General features: G+C 35.2%; 2 protein-coding genes across 2 annotated transcripts in view; one reads left to right on the forward strand and one right to left on the reverse strand.

The window, feature by feature from the left end:
- LOC135076878 (uncharacterized) overlaps positions 1 to 4,271 on the reverse strand; it is a 92,921-nt gene extending 88,650 nt beyond the window's left edge. Inside the window, exon 1 of the mRNA XM_063971365.1 lies at positions 4,254 to 4,271. The gene's annotated coding sequence lies outside the window, so the exon portion shown is untranslated. The remainder of the gene's footprint in view (positions 1 to 4,253) is intronic.
- A 2,883-nt stretch (positions 4,272 to 7,154) lies between these two features.
- Positions 7,155 to 15,544, forward strand: LOC135076880 (probable peptidoglycan muropeptide transporter SLC46). The gene is made up of 9 exons (XM_063971370.1): positions 7,155 to 7,438; positions 7,969 to 8,185; positions 9,544 to 9,837; positions 10,301 to 10,453; positions 11,276 to 11,468; positions 12,052 to 12,153; positions 12,713 to 12,850; positions 13,120 to 13,203; positions 14,801 to 15,544. The coding sequence occupies exons 1-9, from the start codon at positions 7,392 to 7,394 to the stop codon at positions 15,109 to 15,111; spliced, it is 1,539 nt and encodes a 512-aa protein (XP_063827440.1). The 5' UTR covers positions 7,155 to 7,391; the 3' UTR covers positions 15,112 to 15,544.
- The last annotated feature ends 1,016 nt before the right edge of the window (positions 15,545 to 16,560 follow it).

Below are 16,560 nucleotides of genomic sequence, written 5' to 3' on the forward strand. Positions count from 1 at the left end.
AGGTCGTCGCCATGTTTTCTACGCATGCGCTCTAATTTTCTCGTACCGAGCAATCACTACGTCTACATGTTAGATGCGTGTGTTACCAGCATAAATTAAGGCTATTTTTATATTTCCATATTCTCCTTTGTAGTACGTGTAAATTGTGTCAACTGAATTAACTGTTGTAACGTAAAAAGTTTTTAAGCTGGAGAGTTGCCGATTTTGGCGAGAAATAAGGTATTTCTTGAATGCGTGCGCATCTGTGACGTAGTAGAACCACAGCGCAATGACAGTGAACAGAGATCAATATAATGACGTCACGCCATTGAGACTGGCTGCATTTCCTGCTAGCCAGCGGTATAGATTGCTTTGCTAAAAATAGATCTTTTCAATTTCATCGTAATTTCCGATCTTAGTGGTTCTTCATTAGACCAAATAAATAATCTAATGCAGTACTAGATTACTACTTGTTGCTTGATGTACTTATATTCATCATTAAAGAGTTTGTCATTGTTTCATCTCATTTGCTATACTTATTTATATGAGCAAAATAACGCACGGTTTTGACATTTATTTTAAAGGACAAGCAAAAACATTTTGTCTATAGAGATAAGTAACAACTGATCCAATTCTAAGAAATCTTTCTTTTATAAAACCTACATTACTCCCCAAAGCAATTTTTACCAGAAACGCGAATCTCGAGGGGATGATATAGTTTTATATAACTGAAACGAAATCGAACCGAGTCGCGCAGCTATAAGCAGCGTCATCGCCTACTCTACCCCACTCGTTAAGGCGCTTTCAGAGCTACCCTTTGAAGTGTGACTCACGTCACATATTTAATTTTGCATTCAGTTGCGTGCGTAGTTAATATCCGAAAGATTTAGCACCAAAACAAAATGTGTTATTACATATATCGTGATGAATATGACTAAAGACGAAATGGCTATGTCTACGCTAGAGTACTTTAAGTCACTTTATTTTATCACCAGCTGAAAGATAATAAAGGAAAAACGTCGATGATTTGTTGGTACAAATTGAAATAGTTAATTTTCTAACGGCAAAGTCTACATTTTTTAGATTCTATCAACAAAATTCTATAAAATAGCCATTGAGTGGGCACCGTAGTCATGCTGTAATTAACGTTATTTATCATGGCAGATTATCGTAGGTGCTGTAAACGGTGCGCACCTGAAGGTCAAGAGTGTGCGCGTAGGCACACAATGCCTTATGGATGAGATGACTCTTAGGATTGATGTAATCCCAGCAGCTGTGTCATATTGAATTAATTAATAAGAATACGAAAATGTAGGGATAAATACAAATTGATGTTTTCAAAAAATGTTATAAAAGGTATTTTAATGTAATTTAAACGACTCTTGTTTATAGAATTTGGGAATTTTCACGGTTCCTTAAGTTTGTCCGTCCATCACGAGCAATTTTCACAGAAACTATTCAATAGTTTAGTTTCATTTATGGATTTATACTATTTTGTTGTTTTAAGACAGCCAATTGGTTTCATGGTGCCAATAATCATCAATCAATGTCGGCCGTTTGGTGTAGTGGTTCAGAACGGACTACTATGCCGAGAGGTCCCGGGTTCGATTCCCGGCCGGGCAGAAATTGAAGTGATGAATTTTAATTTCTGTGACGGGTCTGGGTGTTACTATGTATAATATGTATGTATTTAAAAAAAAAAAGTATACAAGTAGTATATCCGTTAAGCTAGCACCCATAACACAAGCATTAAGTTGCTTACTTTGGGGCTAGCTGGCGCTGTGTGAAATTGTCCAAAGATTTATTATTTATTATTATTATCAATTTAGCAGTTCTAGAGACCATTATGCTATTGTACACTAAAATCCTTTGAGACTACGACTCTACATTCGATATACTTAAGGCTCTGCCAAGGCCGGTCAGCAGACCACATATGGACAGCGTTGTCATTGAATGTTAATACAATCATTGCGATGCTCGTGCCCAGGGACTGAGCATTGTGACAATTGTTTTTTTTGTCAGATATGTCGTGTACAGTTTTCTGTACAGTTTTTTTAAGTTTAAAATAAATAAAAAAATACCACATTTGCAAAGTTAGAACCATGTTTCAACACTCTTAGCTTTCTAGAGCACATAAATCAAGGTATTATGATTCAGAAGGCTAAATTAATGAGTCTAGTGTTTCGATCGTAATTATTTTGTTAGATACGATTAGCAACCAATGCAAAACTAATTTGAACATAATCATTAAGATAGATTCGTCTGAGACTTAGACTTAAGTAATATTTCTTTTCAAACCACACCCAAGATATTTTAGGTCAAGAAGATTTTGCTGAGCAGGGTCTGACACATATCGAATGTATCCATCAGTGGGATGTGGGGTAGATTTTCAATTGTATTCTGTCGCCGTAAATCATCGTTTTGTTTGTAGAAAGATATAATATTGGACTCTACCCGTTTGATTTTCTGTTTAGGAAAAGGGAAAGAGGTCACGCAGTTCCTAAAATTATATTTAAAAATTCATGGTATTTATTTTTAAATTGCATGCCCTTTCCCTCACGTTCTACTTATCTACCAAAACCTTTTATTTACAGCTTTGCACGACAGGAGTCCTTTTAATAAAATATTACAGTTCAAGTGATCTTTTCAAAGAATCTTTTGAAAATCTACGTGGTTGAACGTTTCTGAAAAAACCTATGTACTGATTTTTAGATTTTACATGGTTGAAAAGGTTGTAAAAAGTGAAAATTTTAACTAGGGCGAATTACAGTGTAATCGTTAACTTGAAACTTGAATATTCATGCTATTGTTCATTCACCGGTATTCTAATTAATGCATTTTATTCAAATAAACATTTAGGTCTTCATCGTTTAATTTATTGGACTTTGTATCCGGACTATTTTTATCAAGATTTTTTTTTGTATCATCAAACAACAACAATCGTTACCTAAATTTAGTTTTATTCGTGGATTTTAATACATTCTTTATAAGTAAAATGATGACGTTTGTATCCTTTGCTTAGATCAGCGGATGAAATAGTGAAGTAGAAGTAGGTAGGTATTGTTTCATTATTTTAAAGAGTAATATAGTTGCCTTAATTCGCCTGTCTTATATTAGGAGGCTCGTATTTCACAATTTATCACCACTTTAAAGATTTTCACAATTCACCTAAGTTTCACACTTTGTACACTTAAAAACTTTTTGAGGCATGTACCGCCTGTAACAAAGTACTCTGTGCCAACTGAACCGATTAAGGTCGTTTTGTAAGACTGAATTCAGCGCTCTATCTGTAAGAAACGACTCTTAAAACATACAAGTTTAAGGTGTACTTTTGCTTGCAGATGAACTTCCGCCTGAAACGTGGGTGATTTCAAACTAGTTTTGCAGATAGCATTGTCTAATTAACGCCACTGATTAGTCATTATGGACATGCTGAAACATAAACCAGGTAGAGTCAGTCTGTCGGATAGCTGAATAAGTTAAAATGATGTCAAAACTACCAATTAATTAAACAATTGATTTTAATGACGCCTTTATTGGCCTCCAAATAATGTACAACAGTCTTTTCCTTTGAAAAGACTATTATTCCACAAAAAAATATTGTCAAAAATTAAGTACTGTAGCTTTAATATCAACATTTCGAGACTATTTTAAGTATAGAAACTGTTAGACTAGCCATTTTTGGCAAAGACTTGCTATCGAGCTGCTCTATACAAACCACTTTATGTATTTCTTTTATTCATTTAATCACTCATTTCATGAGTTAAGCAAGTATGTTTTTAAATATACCGTAGCGTGCCATCCTACTGAAATAAAGATATTCCGCCGTCAAGTTCATATTACCTAATACTAGTTACGATTACGATACAAATCAATTGCCCTAGCTAGAAAATGTAATAAACGAAAACGCGAATTGCCGCGCAGTAATATTTTAACTTGTTTCACGCGCAGTTGATCAATTCAACGAATAATTTAAACAGCTGCAATTGACATAATTATTATTTTTCCATCATAATATTATTATTTATACTTTTTTTTAAATTGTTTTGTTTTATTTTTGGTACTTCACTACTTTTTAATTGTTTCACATGAACTAAGTTGTGTTTTCTTTTTAAATCAAAACTTAAAAAACAATTGAAGAACAACGTTCCATTTTAAAAAAAGAATTTGAATTTCTAAATTGTCCGAATATTTCAGATGTCACTTGTTTTTTAGAAGCACTGTTTACGTAGTGTTGTATCCAAACTGTGATCTAATTAATACGCAATGATTACGTGCAAACGCGTTACGCGAATTGTACGCGTGTAGACGGCCAAACGAGATACTCAACTGTTTTATTTTAGACCTACCAGTACGCTCGGCCGTGAAAATATTGCAACGCCTGTACACCGAGTAAAGACAATGTCGTTCATTGACTGCAAATGATGCCTTGTCACTCTGTCCAGGTATTATAAATCGCTACAATTATCTTCAAATGAAGACAAAGGAACCGTGAAACCAATTTTCAGGCCCATTTTGGGTTTAGAGAATAGAAAGTTGGAATATTAAGCAACGCAACGCATTTATTACGTTCCGTGTCAGTGCAAGCTGTAAAGTTTTGTAATTAAAACAAAAATTATATGAATGCAATATCCAGGTTAACTCAACACAGTATTTTTATTTGTTTTTAAAAAACTGAAAAAACATATGTTTAGTTTATAATATTTATCATTTAGGATTAAATCTGGTCGACTGGTCGTGTTCAGGTGAATGTAATTCTTAAACGCAAAGGTGAACATAAATGATTTTTTACCTGTTTCTAGAGAAGAATTAAGGTATCTTCCCAATTTTGTCAGATTTTTGTGTCACTCATAACTTTTTGAACACCCCTCGTATATTACTGTTATAACGTAAATAAGTTATTTCATGGTCAGTCATTTGTTCTTTTCGAAAGCTTTTGATTGCAGAAATTCAATGGAAATGAAAAACCATGAGCCATTTTTACGCACATTTAATTCAAATCTAAGTCCTTTACCTCCTATACATAAAATACTTTCCTTCCTATACATAAAATACCTACTTTCCTATTTTACGTATATGAGGTAAGGGACTAAGAGGATGCTGATTTATCTCTATAAATAAATGATTACATTATAGTCTTATCTGTCACACGGTCCATTTAATCAGTTTAAACCACTGACTAACTCTACTTTTTAAATACAAGTGGGTAAGGTAGATACATGTTATCTTAATAATTTTTCAGATATTATTGGATCTGTCAACGCGAAATTGTGAACTCTCTCAGTTTATAATATAACGCGTGAGATTGTAAATTAACAGTGGGTTAGGTTAGGTTACATTGTAATTTAACTACGTCAGATTACAATCTGACAGAATTCACAATATTACGGTGACATATCTAACAGACAACTATTTTACAACAGTTTTACGGCAGTTTTCTTTTCATGTTTATTGAGATTAGATATGCATTTCCAGTCTTCCTAGAACCAGTGAATTTGGCAGACTTTGGTCCGTTCCAGATCGTTAGATAGGGTGGAGTAAAGTAGATGGCACAGACTGTAACTTGATAAATACCCACACCCATACCCAAACTCCTGAGTCATATTCGTTTTGTACATTTGAACCCTCGAATTATCGTATTAAAATAAAAACAAAAAGTCATCGCCATGATAAACATGTTTTTGTTTAAACAAGCAGATCCCCAGAGCTTCTATGCAAAGATTTTTCCGTATTTTCAACCGACTTCAAAAAAGGAGGAGGTTCTCAATTCGACCCGTATGTTTTTTTTTTTCTATGTTTGTTACGCGATAACTCCACCAATTATGAACCGATTTGAACAAATCTTTTTTCGGCGTATAGGTAATACCTCAAGGGTGGTCCCATTTAAATTTAATAATAGAAAAAACAACCCCCAAGGGTGGAAAATTGGGGATGAACTTTTTTATACGCAATATCTCCGCCGATTATAAATCAATTTGAACGATTATTTTTTTGTTGAATAGGTATTATCAAAAGGGTGGTTTTATGCGAATTTGAAGAAAATATTTCACCCCCAAGGGTGGAAAATTAGGGATGAACTTTTTGATACGCAATATTTTTAATTTTTAGTTTTTTTTTGTGTTCACGCATTTGAAGTCGGTTTTATTTTTTAAAAAAGTTAATTATCACTCACCATGTGGTGTCTATAACTATAGCTTTCTTATTCTTGTCTTTGCGTAAGAGGGATAAAAACTTATTTCTGAAAATGCAGAATTCGATGCCATGTTTGAAACCTAAGGCGTCTCATACCAGTCTGAAAATTAAGTACATTGGTGCTAACTGATAACTAAGTACATTAAAATGTATTGTCTATTGTGTGGCACTTATTTGTCTACAATGATCTACATTGTATAATAAGTACAAACCCAGGGCTGTGAACCCAGTTTAACAAACACACATGACTGCGGAATTTCTTTCTTTCTTTTCTTCTTCAGGACTGAAACATTTCTGCGAAAATCGGCTCCAAAGTCTCTTGTTGAATAGATGGACATTGTTAAGATGATGAAAGGTTCTGGTCCAGCTTATGATCTTTTGGGCCAAAGGCAAGCTACAAAAAAATTAATACAATGATCCTCGCTAAATATTCTGAGTTCTCTGAATTCCTTCAGCATTTTTTGCATGCGTGAATTAGTAAAGTATTTTCGTCGTCGCCGGGTGGTTTGACGAGCGCGGCGCCCGCGCTGTGTATGTGATTTCCATCACGTAGCGACCGACTATGACTCGGGTAAAAGATTAATATAATGCCTAATATTTAAAAATTAGTCTCATTGTGAATAAGTACAAATAAGATTTAAATAAACAAATTAGTTAGATTTTATTTACAAGTAAAAATATCTTTAGTCTTATAATTAGGTACCATCACTTTAGCGAGTTGGTTGAAATTACTATGTAATCAACATTAATGTCGGTGTGTATGTTAATTTCACTGTCTAGGTTATCTTTACCCTACCTAAATAACGCGTTTTGTATAATTTCCATCAAATATTTTTGATTACAAACTAACTAACAAATAGCAAAGGATTCAGTTTACACCACTTTTATCTTGTGTCCTTTCTACACTGATAACAAACCCACTATCATGTCACCGAATCAATTGCGTAATCATTTAAAATTGCCTGGAGTGGAGTGAACTTTAACATCGTCGGTCCAGTGTCGTTATCGGGTGCAGGGTATAAGCATGTGCGTCCACAGATCACCATTAGTGCATTTTATCTGTAGCGGCAGTCATCACTGTGTTGGATGTAGATAAATATCTAATTCGCAAATATATCTTATCAGGCTATTAGTAAAAGTAGTCCATCGCGAGACACACGTGTTGAGCGGTCGTGTTGTGATGTAGCTTTTGTTTTGTTTCACTGTTTTTAACTGTTACCATGACTGAGGGATCGGTTTTGGTTTTACATGAGCTGGAAAAACTGAGGTTCGTATTTTTTGCTTTTTAATTTTTTCAATTAATGTACATACCTACGTTTGAATTGTTTTAACTGTAACTATAATTGTTTGTAATATGTTTAATCAATATTCAAACAATGTACTTACCTACCTATGCTTTTTTAATAAGTATTTCATACAAAACTGAACAAACTAAGAAGGAAAACATGTGAATTTTCATAATTAATAACTTTTTCGTGTAACTTCAAGGTAAACACCGAAGTACCTTAATTGCAGTGCGATTCTTAAATTATAATTAAGTACTTGTAATAGATAGTTACAATTCCATAAAGGCTCTCCAAGCCATCATTTTCGTCATTATTTTGTTATTTACTTAAAACTACTGACATCGCAAATCAACTGTGAACCTGATAAAAAATCAGTAGGATATTTAGGAAGTTTTGAAGTCCCTTTTAGAGTTTTTATTAATCTCCCCAAATTTTAACCGACGTAACTTACCATGGATTAATTTGCGCTAAAATAAACACTAGTTTAATTTAATATCATTAACAATTCCAGCCCAGACTCCCCAAAGGATACCGAGCCCCGAAAGGAGGAGGATAATCAAAAATGGCAGATCATCCTGGAGCCTGTGTTTTTGGGCTCCATGATGGCCATCACTCTAGGCCAGACCTCGCTACAGAACTTCTACCTGAGGACGGCGTGCACAGTCGACTTGGGGAAGAACCACAGCATCTGCGACCGAGGGGTTGGAGATGAATTCCGTGCCGCTGAGGTTGGTGGCCCTGGTTGGCCCTGTATTTTCTTGATCAACTTGATGAGAAAGGCCCGCTCTATACGTTGGCCCCAACATTGATCCCAACTCAACGGTGCTCGTATTTTCTTGACCAAATATATCTGTAAGGCCGGCTCTACACATTGGCCCCATCAAAAATTTCAATGCCAGCACTAGTTCAACGTGTGGATCTAGAAAATATTATTGGCACTAACGGACATCTTTACGTTGGTGACAGTTCACGAAATTAACTAACCAACGTTGGTACGAGCGTTAGCGGCATACGTGTGGCACCGGTGTACCCAGTAAATAAAGGTGCTCTCTCACCTGCAGCTTTTGCCAGTAAAGTAACGTCAGAGAGTCGCGCTGTGAAGGAGGCGAACCGAGCATTACAGTGCACATCCTGTAATTTTACAGATTCGAGCATTACAAGAGGAAATATTAAGTTTGAAGCTTTTCACTTCACATGAATTTTAGTCATAAAAGTTTGTTCATTACAAAAAAAAACATGAAATATTATCACCCGGAAATAAGTAAGTAGAGATTTAGGTTTTATTTTATGAGTAGGTGGATGTTATCTCATCATTACATTCAAATAAGACTGCTTTTATTAGAAAGAGCAAACATGACAATTAACTATTTAATTAATATAATACGACATTGTAGCATAAGCAGCATGCAAATATTTAACTATTTATCCTATACTTACAGTATACACGTACTGAATTGTCAGACATTTTTTAAATTGTTTTAAAATTAAATTGGTTCAAGTGAACAAACTTTATCCCCTAAATTGAGTTTACAAACGTTTAATATGTATAGTTAAAACTTTTACTCTTACCTTGTTTTGTATTATTTGTATTCCGTTGAGACAATTTTAAGAGTTTTAATGCTTCTTACTTATAGCAAACTTTTTCCCCTTAAATATACAATGTCTTTTGTATTGTTGAGTACAAATGTTCAAACTTTCGGGTTCCGTTCTTTAACGGTGTCTAGGAAATCACCATCACATTATTACCTACGAAGGAACTTCATACTTTTTTTTTTGTCGCGGAGGAAATGCTTTAAATAAAGATAATTTTGATTAGATAATTTTGATTTTGATTTGCGCACCGTCACCATTGCCGGGGGATACCATTCTATCCACTAATGGTGTTAACTGTATCATCATCTTCTACTTCGTAAGGGCAACCAAATCTTCAATGAAACGATGTTTACTTCTATCGTTCGTTCGTTCGTTTCAGCCAAATGACGTCCACTGCTGCACAAATGCCTCCTCCAAGGTTTTCCACAATTAACGGTCCTGCGCTGCCCGGTTTATTATAAAGATTCATAACCCAGAATGTATAACATTACAGGCAGCAAGTCAAGAAATAGTGGCGGGTTACAACGTAAGCAGAACTTTCGTGGGGTGTTTCATCTCTACCGTGGTTCTGATGTTCGTGGGCCCTTGGAGCGACTGCAGCGGGCGTCGGAAGCCCTTGCTCATTATGTCTTTGGTCGGCATGAACGTCATGACGCTGACCATCCTCCTGCTACTGACGTTCCCTGGAGCGCCTACTTGGGTGGTGCTGTATGCCGTGCAGCTGCCTTTATCGATGGGGGGAAATTTTGGTCTACTGTCAGCAGCATCGTTTAGCTATATTGGAGATGTGAGTATGATGAGTTCTTTTTACCGACTTCAACAAAATGAAGAGGTTCTTATTATAACTTACCATTGCCTCGAAGCTAAATATGTGCACGCAAGTAGTGGATTCTCTTAATAAAATCTTATCTTTATTATAATTACAAAAATAATTTATCTCATTTGTAAATTCTGTAGCTTCTCTAACCTTCTGACTTTGTTAAGTCAGTTGTATAGCTGTTGCCATTCAGCATTCCTATGCTTACGTGGTTTTGAGAAGGTCCTCCTTTTTAAAATCACGTCACTGCACGACTGTAAGTCATTCGTTTAGTGCAGAGACATTAATCTAAAACTATCTCACAACACCTCTCATAAATGAAATACCCAAAATATTCATTACTCATCAGTTTCTATGTGACTTGGTCCAGCTTTGTAGATCTCGTAATATGAGAAGAACCTAACTAAAACAAAGATTTTGTGTATATCTCCAGGTGTGCCATTCCACAAATCGCGACGTGACACGCACCATGGGCGTGCATCGCGCAACGCTGCAAGTAGCCCAGGTGGTGGGCTCCGTGAGCGGGCCGCGCCTCTACCGGCACCTCGGATTCTACGGTGTGTTTCCCCTTGTTTTAACACTGCAGGTACACGCTCTGATTACTCGTTCGTTCTGTTACAGGTAGCCCTCGCACCCTTTATTGCACACTATCCCATTCACCTTTTGCCCACTCATCACTTTCCACCCATAGCCTGCGTCCCTCGCATCCAGTCACCAGTCTCATCTTACCATCTGAACTAGACGGCTGTCTCAACCTTATTATTGAATTTCATTTGTTTAAAAAGCTAATCCTATTGAGGTTCATAACAGTTCGTTCGTTTGAGTCAAATGACGTCCAGTGCTGGACAAGTCCTCCCCCAAGGATTTCCGCAACGACCGGTCCTGCGCTGCCCGCATCCAGGTACTTCTCGCGACCTTCACCAGATCGTCGGTCCACCTAGTGAGAGGCCTACCCACACTTCGTCTTCGTTTATTAAGCACAAACAACTTGAAAAAAAATAGAAATCGGAACCTATTATAATGAAAAACTGATACTAAGAAAGTGTGTCAAAAAGATAGCTAGATGACCGAGTTCTAGTAGACCGAGCAAGTCATAAATTAGCAAATTGAACTTCTGTACATCAATCTTGCAATTCTAATTCAATTAACTACAATAATAAAGGAACAATTGAGTGAGAGGTTAAGGTTCCATTCTCAATTGAACCAATTTAAAAAACCTAATTGGATAGAGCTTAAAGTCTGTGATATAGAAATTCCATAATACTTTTTTATTTACATTTCTTTGTAGTACTTGGATTTACTACTTACAAAATCATATTTTTATATTGTTTGTGGATGGATCTCTTGAATCATTTACCATTATTATTAGGTGTTTTTATTCTATAACTATCTTAAATTCTTATTTCAGTTCCTGTCTCTAGTGTACGTTATATGGGTGGTCAAGGATGTGAAGGTTAACAAGGAAAATTCGGTTTCTGTGCTGGACTGGAGACTCCCCATCAACGCAGTCAAGTGTCTGGTGCGGAAAAGAGAAGGGTATAGGAGAACCATCATAATATTCATGATGATCGTTGCATTATGTGACAGAATGTATATTTCTGGTAAGTTTTATTCACAGTTACAACGTAATTTGAAATAACGCAAAGTTTATCCCTATTAGCCCTAGTAACTTAATAACCTTACTACGATTTAATATTTTTTCGTGACATTTTATTGATTTTTAGAATACCTTTATTTTAAGTCATTATTTTGTCGCGTTTTAAGTGTTGTTTATGCTAGCCCGGCTGTTGCCGACCTATAAGTACCGATAATCATGCCGATTAAATGATAGATTGGTCTGTGATACATAAACAAGCCGCTTTACACTAGGAAAATGATAATGAGATGATTGCTAACAAGTGGTAGTCAACACAACCATTTAAAATGTTATATTTTATGAGCTTGTATGGTAACAATAATATACCACATCATGTCATGACTATTCGCAGATCTTTTAAGTCTCAATTACAAAGTTAAACTAAAATAAAAGATTTCGCAAGACGAATATGTTGAAGCCAACTACAACCTCGGAATTAATGTATCATTTCGAATTAAATCGTGTTTAAGCCACCCAATTACTATTAGATACAGTTTGAAGCATAAAAATTGTAACATAGTAATAATACTTATCCATTATTTTTCCAGCGGACACGTTGCTCGGCTACATGTACTTTAGATACAAGTTCCATATGGATGACATCCTATATGGTTCTTATTTGGCCTACAAGAACGTCATTTGTTTTATCGGTAAGTAACACACTACTACTATCAATAACAACAAACTACATTGTATTTTCAAATATTTACCTACTTATTTACTCACGAAGACAATACCTGCAAAAGAGACATGTGCTTGTGCAGCTTATATCTAACCAGCTCTGTTGACATGTGAATTGTGAATTTATGCATCAATAAGATTTATAAGCACACAGACAATGTAATGAATATAATAGGTACATTATTTATATTCCTAAGTATTATAAAATCGTTTGCAGTAGAATTTATTATTTGATTTACTATCGTAGATTCCATCTACAGTAGTTTATTGTTTTGTCTTATTAACAGTCAATGCATTATACCTACTCGTAACACAAGTTTACCACCAGTGGTAAACAGGACTAATTAGTAATTTGTTTTTACAAATTATTTATATTTTACCAAAAACCGTGATTCGAATCCGACTACACGCAGTAGCAGCAGGCGTCTTAGCGTGCATTTCTGCGTGGGGTCCGTCGTCTGCTGCTGCTACGTAGAGTCAGCTACAAATTAATATCTTTAATAAAAACTACTTATGGTTTGCTTTTAGGTACTCTCCTGATTTTGACGGTGTTAAAGCGGCGGCTCCGGCTGTCAGACGAAGTGGTTGGAGCCCTAAGTTGCATATCTCTTATTATCTCCCAATTTGGGCTTATTATAGCATCATCAATAATCTTCGCATTTGCAAGTAAGTATCAATATACTTAGACTAGGCGCAGACCACCGTTTTGTCGATCTATCGGCCTACTAAAAGTCGGTGGTCTGCGCCTAAGTATTTATTATTTTCCGCCTATTGATTTTCCGACCGAATTTCTCTGTTTCTTTTTATTACTGTAATTCAATTAATTAAAGTAAATCTAACCTAATATGTATCGTCTTGTTACATTTGACTTACTTTTTAGATTTTGTCTCTTTTCTCAAAAATACTATAATAATACTTTACTTTGTTTTCTACAGTTCCTTTGGTGGGAATTATATCCCAGGGATCGCTAGTAGTGCACAGGCCTATAATCAACAAGCAAATCCTGCCAACAGAACAAGGTATGTAACAATAATAACACTACATTGTAAAACATATAGGTAAAACTATGTCCTTCCATAACCTATATAGTAAACAGCCTGAAAGATTTTAATAAATTAACACCCACAAAATCTCCATCTAAAACACCGCATTGCAATTGGAGTAAACCGCTAGCACCAGTTGCAAGTGCATTTCAGTAGCACTAATATAATAAAAAACTATGTCCTTCACCACGTCTGTCTACTTATTCGCGACTAGTTTTCCGCCCGCGGCTTCGCCCGCGTGGAATTTTGTCTGTCACAGAAAAACAATATCGCGCGCGTATTTGCTACCGTTTAGACCTACCCTGGACTACGACAAACATTTTAAAACCAAAATCAGCTCAATCGGCCCAGCCGTTCTCGAGTTTTAATCAGACTAACGAACATCAATTCATTTTTATTTATATAGATAGATAAGCTGAACTGGTGTGTTCCTTCCTTCCAATAACTAATGAACGAATTTTCATGCGATTTTCATCAGCAAATAGAGTGATATATAAAGTTTATTTAAACTACAATTTGTCAAAGAGATTTTATCCCGGTTTTGAAAAAGCGACATGCACGATATACTTACGACTTTCTGTGACATACCGATATTCACGCGGATGAAGCAGTCAGTAAAAGCTAGTACCTATGTATGTAGAGTAACTGCAGGCTTCTTCCAACAAAGTTATTAGTGGCTTAGAATGTTGCCATCCCTTTCCTGGACAGCGAGATGAAAATAGGTAGTGACAGAGAAAATGGAAACTCGTTAAAAGGCGTTAAGAAGTAGCGCTCTACTGTATGAATCACATTTTCCTTGTAGACTTTTTATATTTTGAATAAAATGACTCTTATCGAAATTAGTTAATTCTAGGAAAGTGATCTTTCATAATGAAATAAAATATAGGTCACTAGACGAACATTAGAAGTGAGGGGCAGTTGGTAAAAAGAAGTTTTGGGATTTGAATTACACACATCACACCAATTGTTTATTCTGAATTAAAATTGTTAAAACCTTTGATTTTATACGAAACATGCTTAGAAATTAACTGTTGATATGGCATTACATTATCTTATCGAGTAGAAAATAGCGACTAACATTTCATAGTAACTGGCGCATCTTTTATAGACATGAAACTATGATGTGAGAAGTCACGACCTATATTATAGGATACGAGGTAAGTCCTATATTATAGGACAATGCAAAAAAAAATCATATTACCTACATACATATATTTTTTGAAAATAACGATAATTTAAACCTGCTATACAATTTTGTTCTAGACAAACTATAACGGAAATAATAGCACAAAGTGATTTTTCATTTCTTTAACGTACTTTTCTTAAATGTATTGGGAATTTAAGCTCACCAACCTTTATACCACACGCCTAGTTGTTTCATTTCTGAGTCACATCAGTACGAATTATTATGTTATAAACACGTGACTGATGACATCACAATCCATTTCACAATCCTTTGAAAACAAGCAGTTGTAAACAAAACAGTCACAATTGAAAACGCTTATCTAATCACTGATTTTAATAAATGTAAGTACCGCGATAAAGATTAAATCGTCATGTTTTTTTGTTTCAGGGAAAATTTTCGGTATTCTTGGCGCGCTGGAGTCAGGGACACAAACATTGTCTTCCCCGTCGTTTTCATATTTGTACAGCAGAACTGTCTCGACCATGCCAGATGCGTGGCTGATACCAGCAATCGCTATGAGTTCACTACAAGTGGGCGCTTATATGTTAAGCAAAAAGCTGCGGCTCAAGATGACTCAAAACACCGAAGAAGTCCCCAAGAAAGAGGTGCCTTTGAAGAATTTTAACCAAAACGACGCTGAAAAACCGTTGAAAGAAAACCAAGATTTCAGTCTAAATGGCACAGAAGTCAAAAGTTGAACTGTTTTGGCTCTAGGTATCTAAATTTTAGCAATTTTGTAATTAATAACTTAACTTATTCGACGTGTTCTGTTGCTGGATCGGCCTGGAAAAAATATATTTTTTTGCCAATTCCAGCTGGTGATAGACGATCGCATGTATTTTCATAATTTAGTTTTTTATCAAATGATCAATTGTGACTCTATCTTTATTTTTCTAGCTGACATTAGTCCAAATAATTAGTTTTGGTCGGAGAAGAGTTTTGTAACATACTTTTGAGAATCTGCCAAAGTTTGTGCCTATTTGTAATTGCTATTGAGCCACTATAGATCTGGGCATGTATCTAAAGAAAATAATTAAGAGGCATATAGCCACTTGTATGTATCCCGAATACTTACACCAATTACTTAGAATAATCTTTTTTATACAAATAAAGATATTTTTCACAAAAAAATGTTTTAATTATTTTACGATGAAAGTGTAATGTTGCTGAACTTTTATTAAAATCGTCGTCATAAAACACAATTATTACAAATAGGACATAATGTACATGGATCTAAGGTTCAATAATATCTGTTACAATGCGTAGAAGAAAATGCATTGTGAAATTTAATGACGTCATCTGTTAATAGGTACTTCTAAATGTAGGGCATCGTTGTTATCATCAGAAAATTTCCTTCTTGATATTGTAATTTTTTTAAATCATTTTTTCCGTTTTACTTACGTAGAAACCGTTTTCCCTTGGACCTTTATTGTTAGGTTAGTGTTTTTGTAGAGGATTAAATACAGCATCGATCGAGTAGTGTTGTGGCAAAAAAAAGATTAATTATCACTTAGGTATTTTTCCATTTGTTGCGTTTATTTCGCAAAATATTGATTGAATCTAGACTACTTCCTTTGATAATGGAAATACAAAGATAAATAACTAATTATTGTTACATCACTATGCGTCAAAAAGCGACATTAACCTAATACGTAGTATTGCAGATAAGGCATATGCGTTCGAAGGTTCCGGAAAATTCACCACAGACAGATGCATTACATAATATGGAGTAAGAGTAGCTAATATACTTGATATTTATTTTTTCTTAAAGATTAGTAATTTGTTATTGCACAAATTACTAATACTCCCGTTAGCCCCTCGTACTAAACTAAATATGCTTGTATCTCGAGTGAGCTCACCACAATAGTCGAGCATCGGCGGGGACCAAACCCGCGTTCCCCGGATCACAGTCTGCTTAATAGCTTGTTAACGACATCCACGGATAACGGAAGAAGGTCTCTTTTCTATTCTGCCAAAACCACAGAATTACGGCCATATATTTATTTCTTTTTCTTTAAAAGCTTTTATTCGTTCATGGTTTTGTTTCGCACTAATCTTAAATCTGGGTCACTAACCAGGAGACTGGATACCAGCCATTGTTGTTATTTAGATTTACAAACAAGATAAGATTGATAAATGTATAATAC

The sequence above is a fragment of the Ostrinia nubilalis genome, chromosome 12 (genome assembly GCF_963855985.1).
Source record: "Ostrinia nubilalis chromosome 12, ilOstNubi1.1, whole genome shotgun sequence".
NCBI lineage: Eukaryota > Metazoa > Arthropoda > Insecta > Lepidoptera > Crambidae > Ostrinia > Ostrinia nubilalis.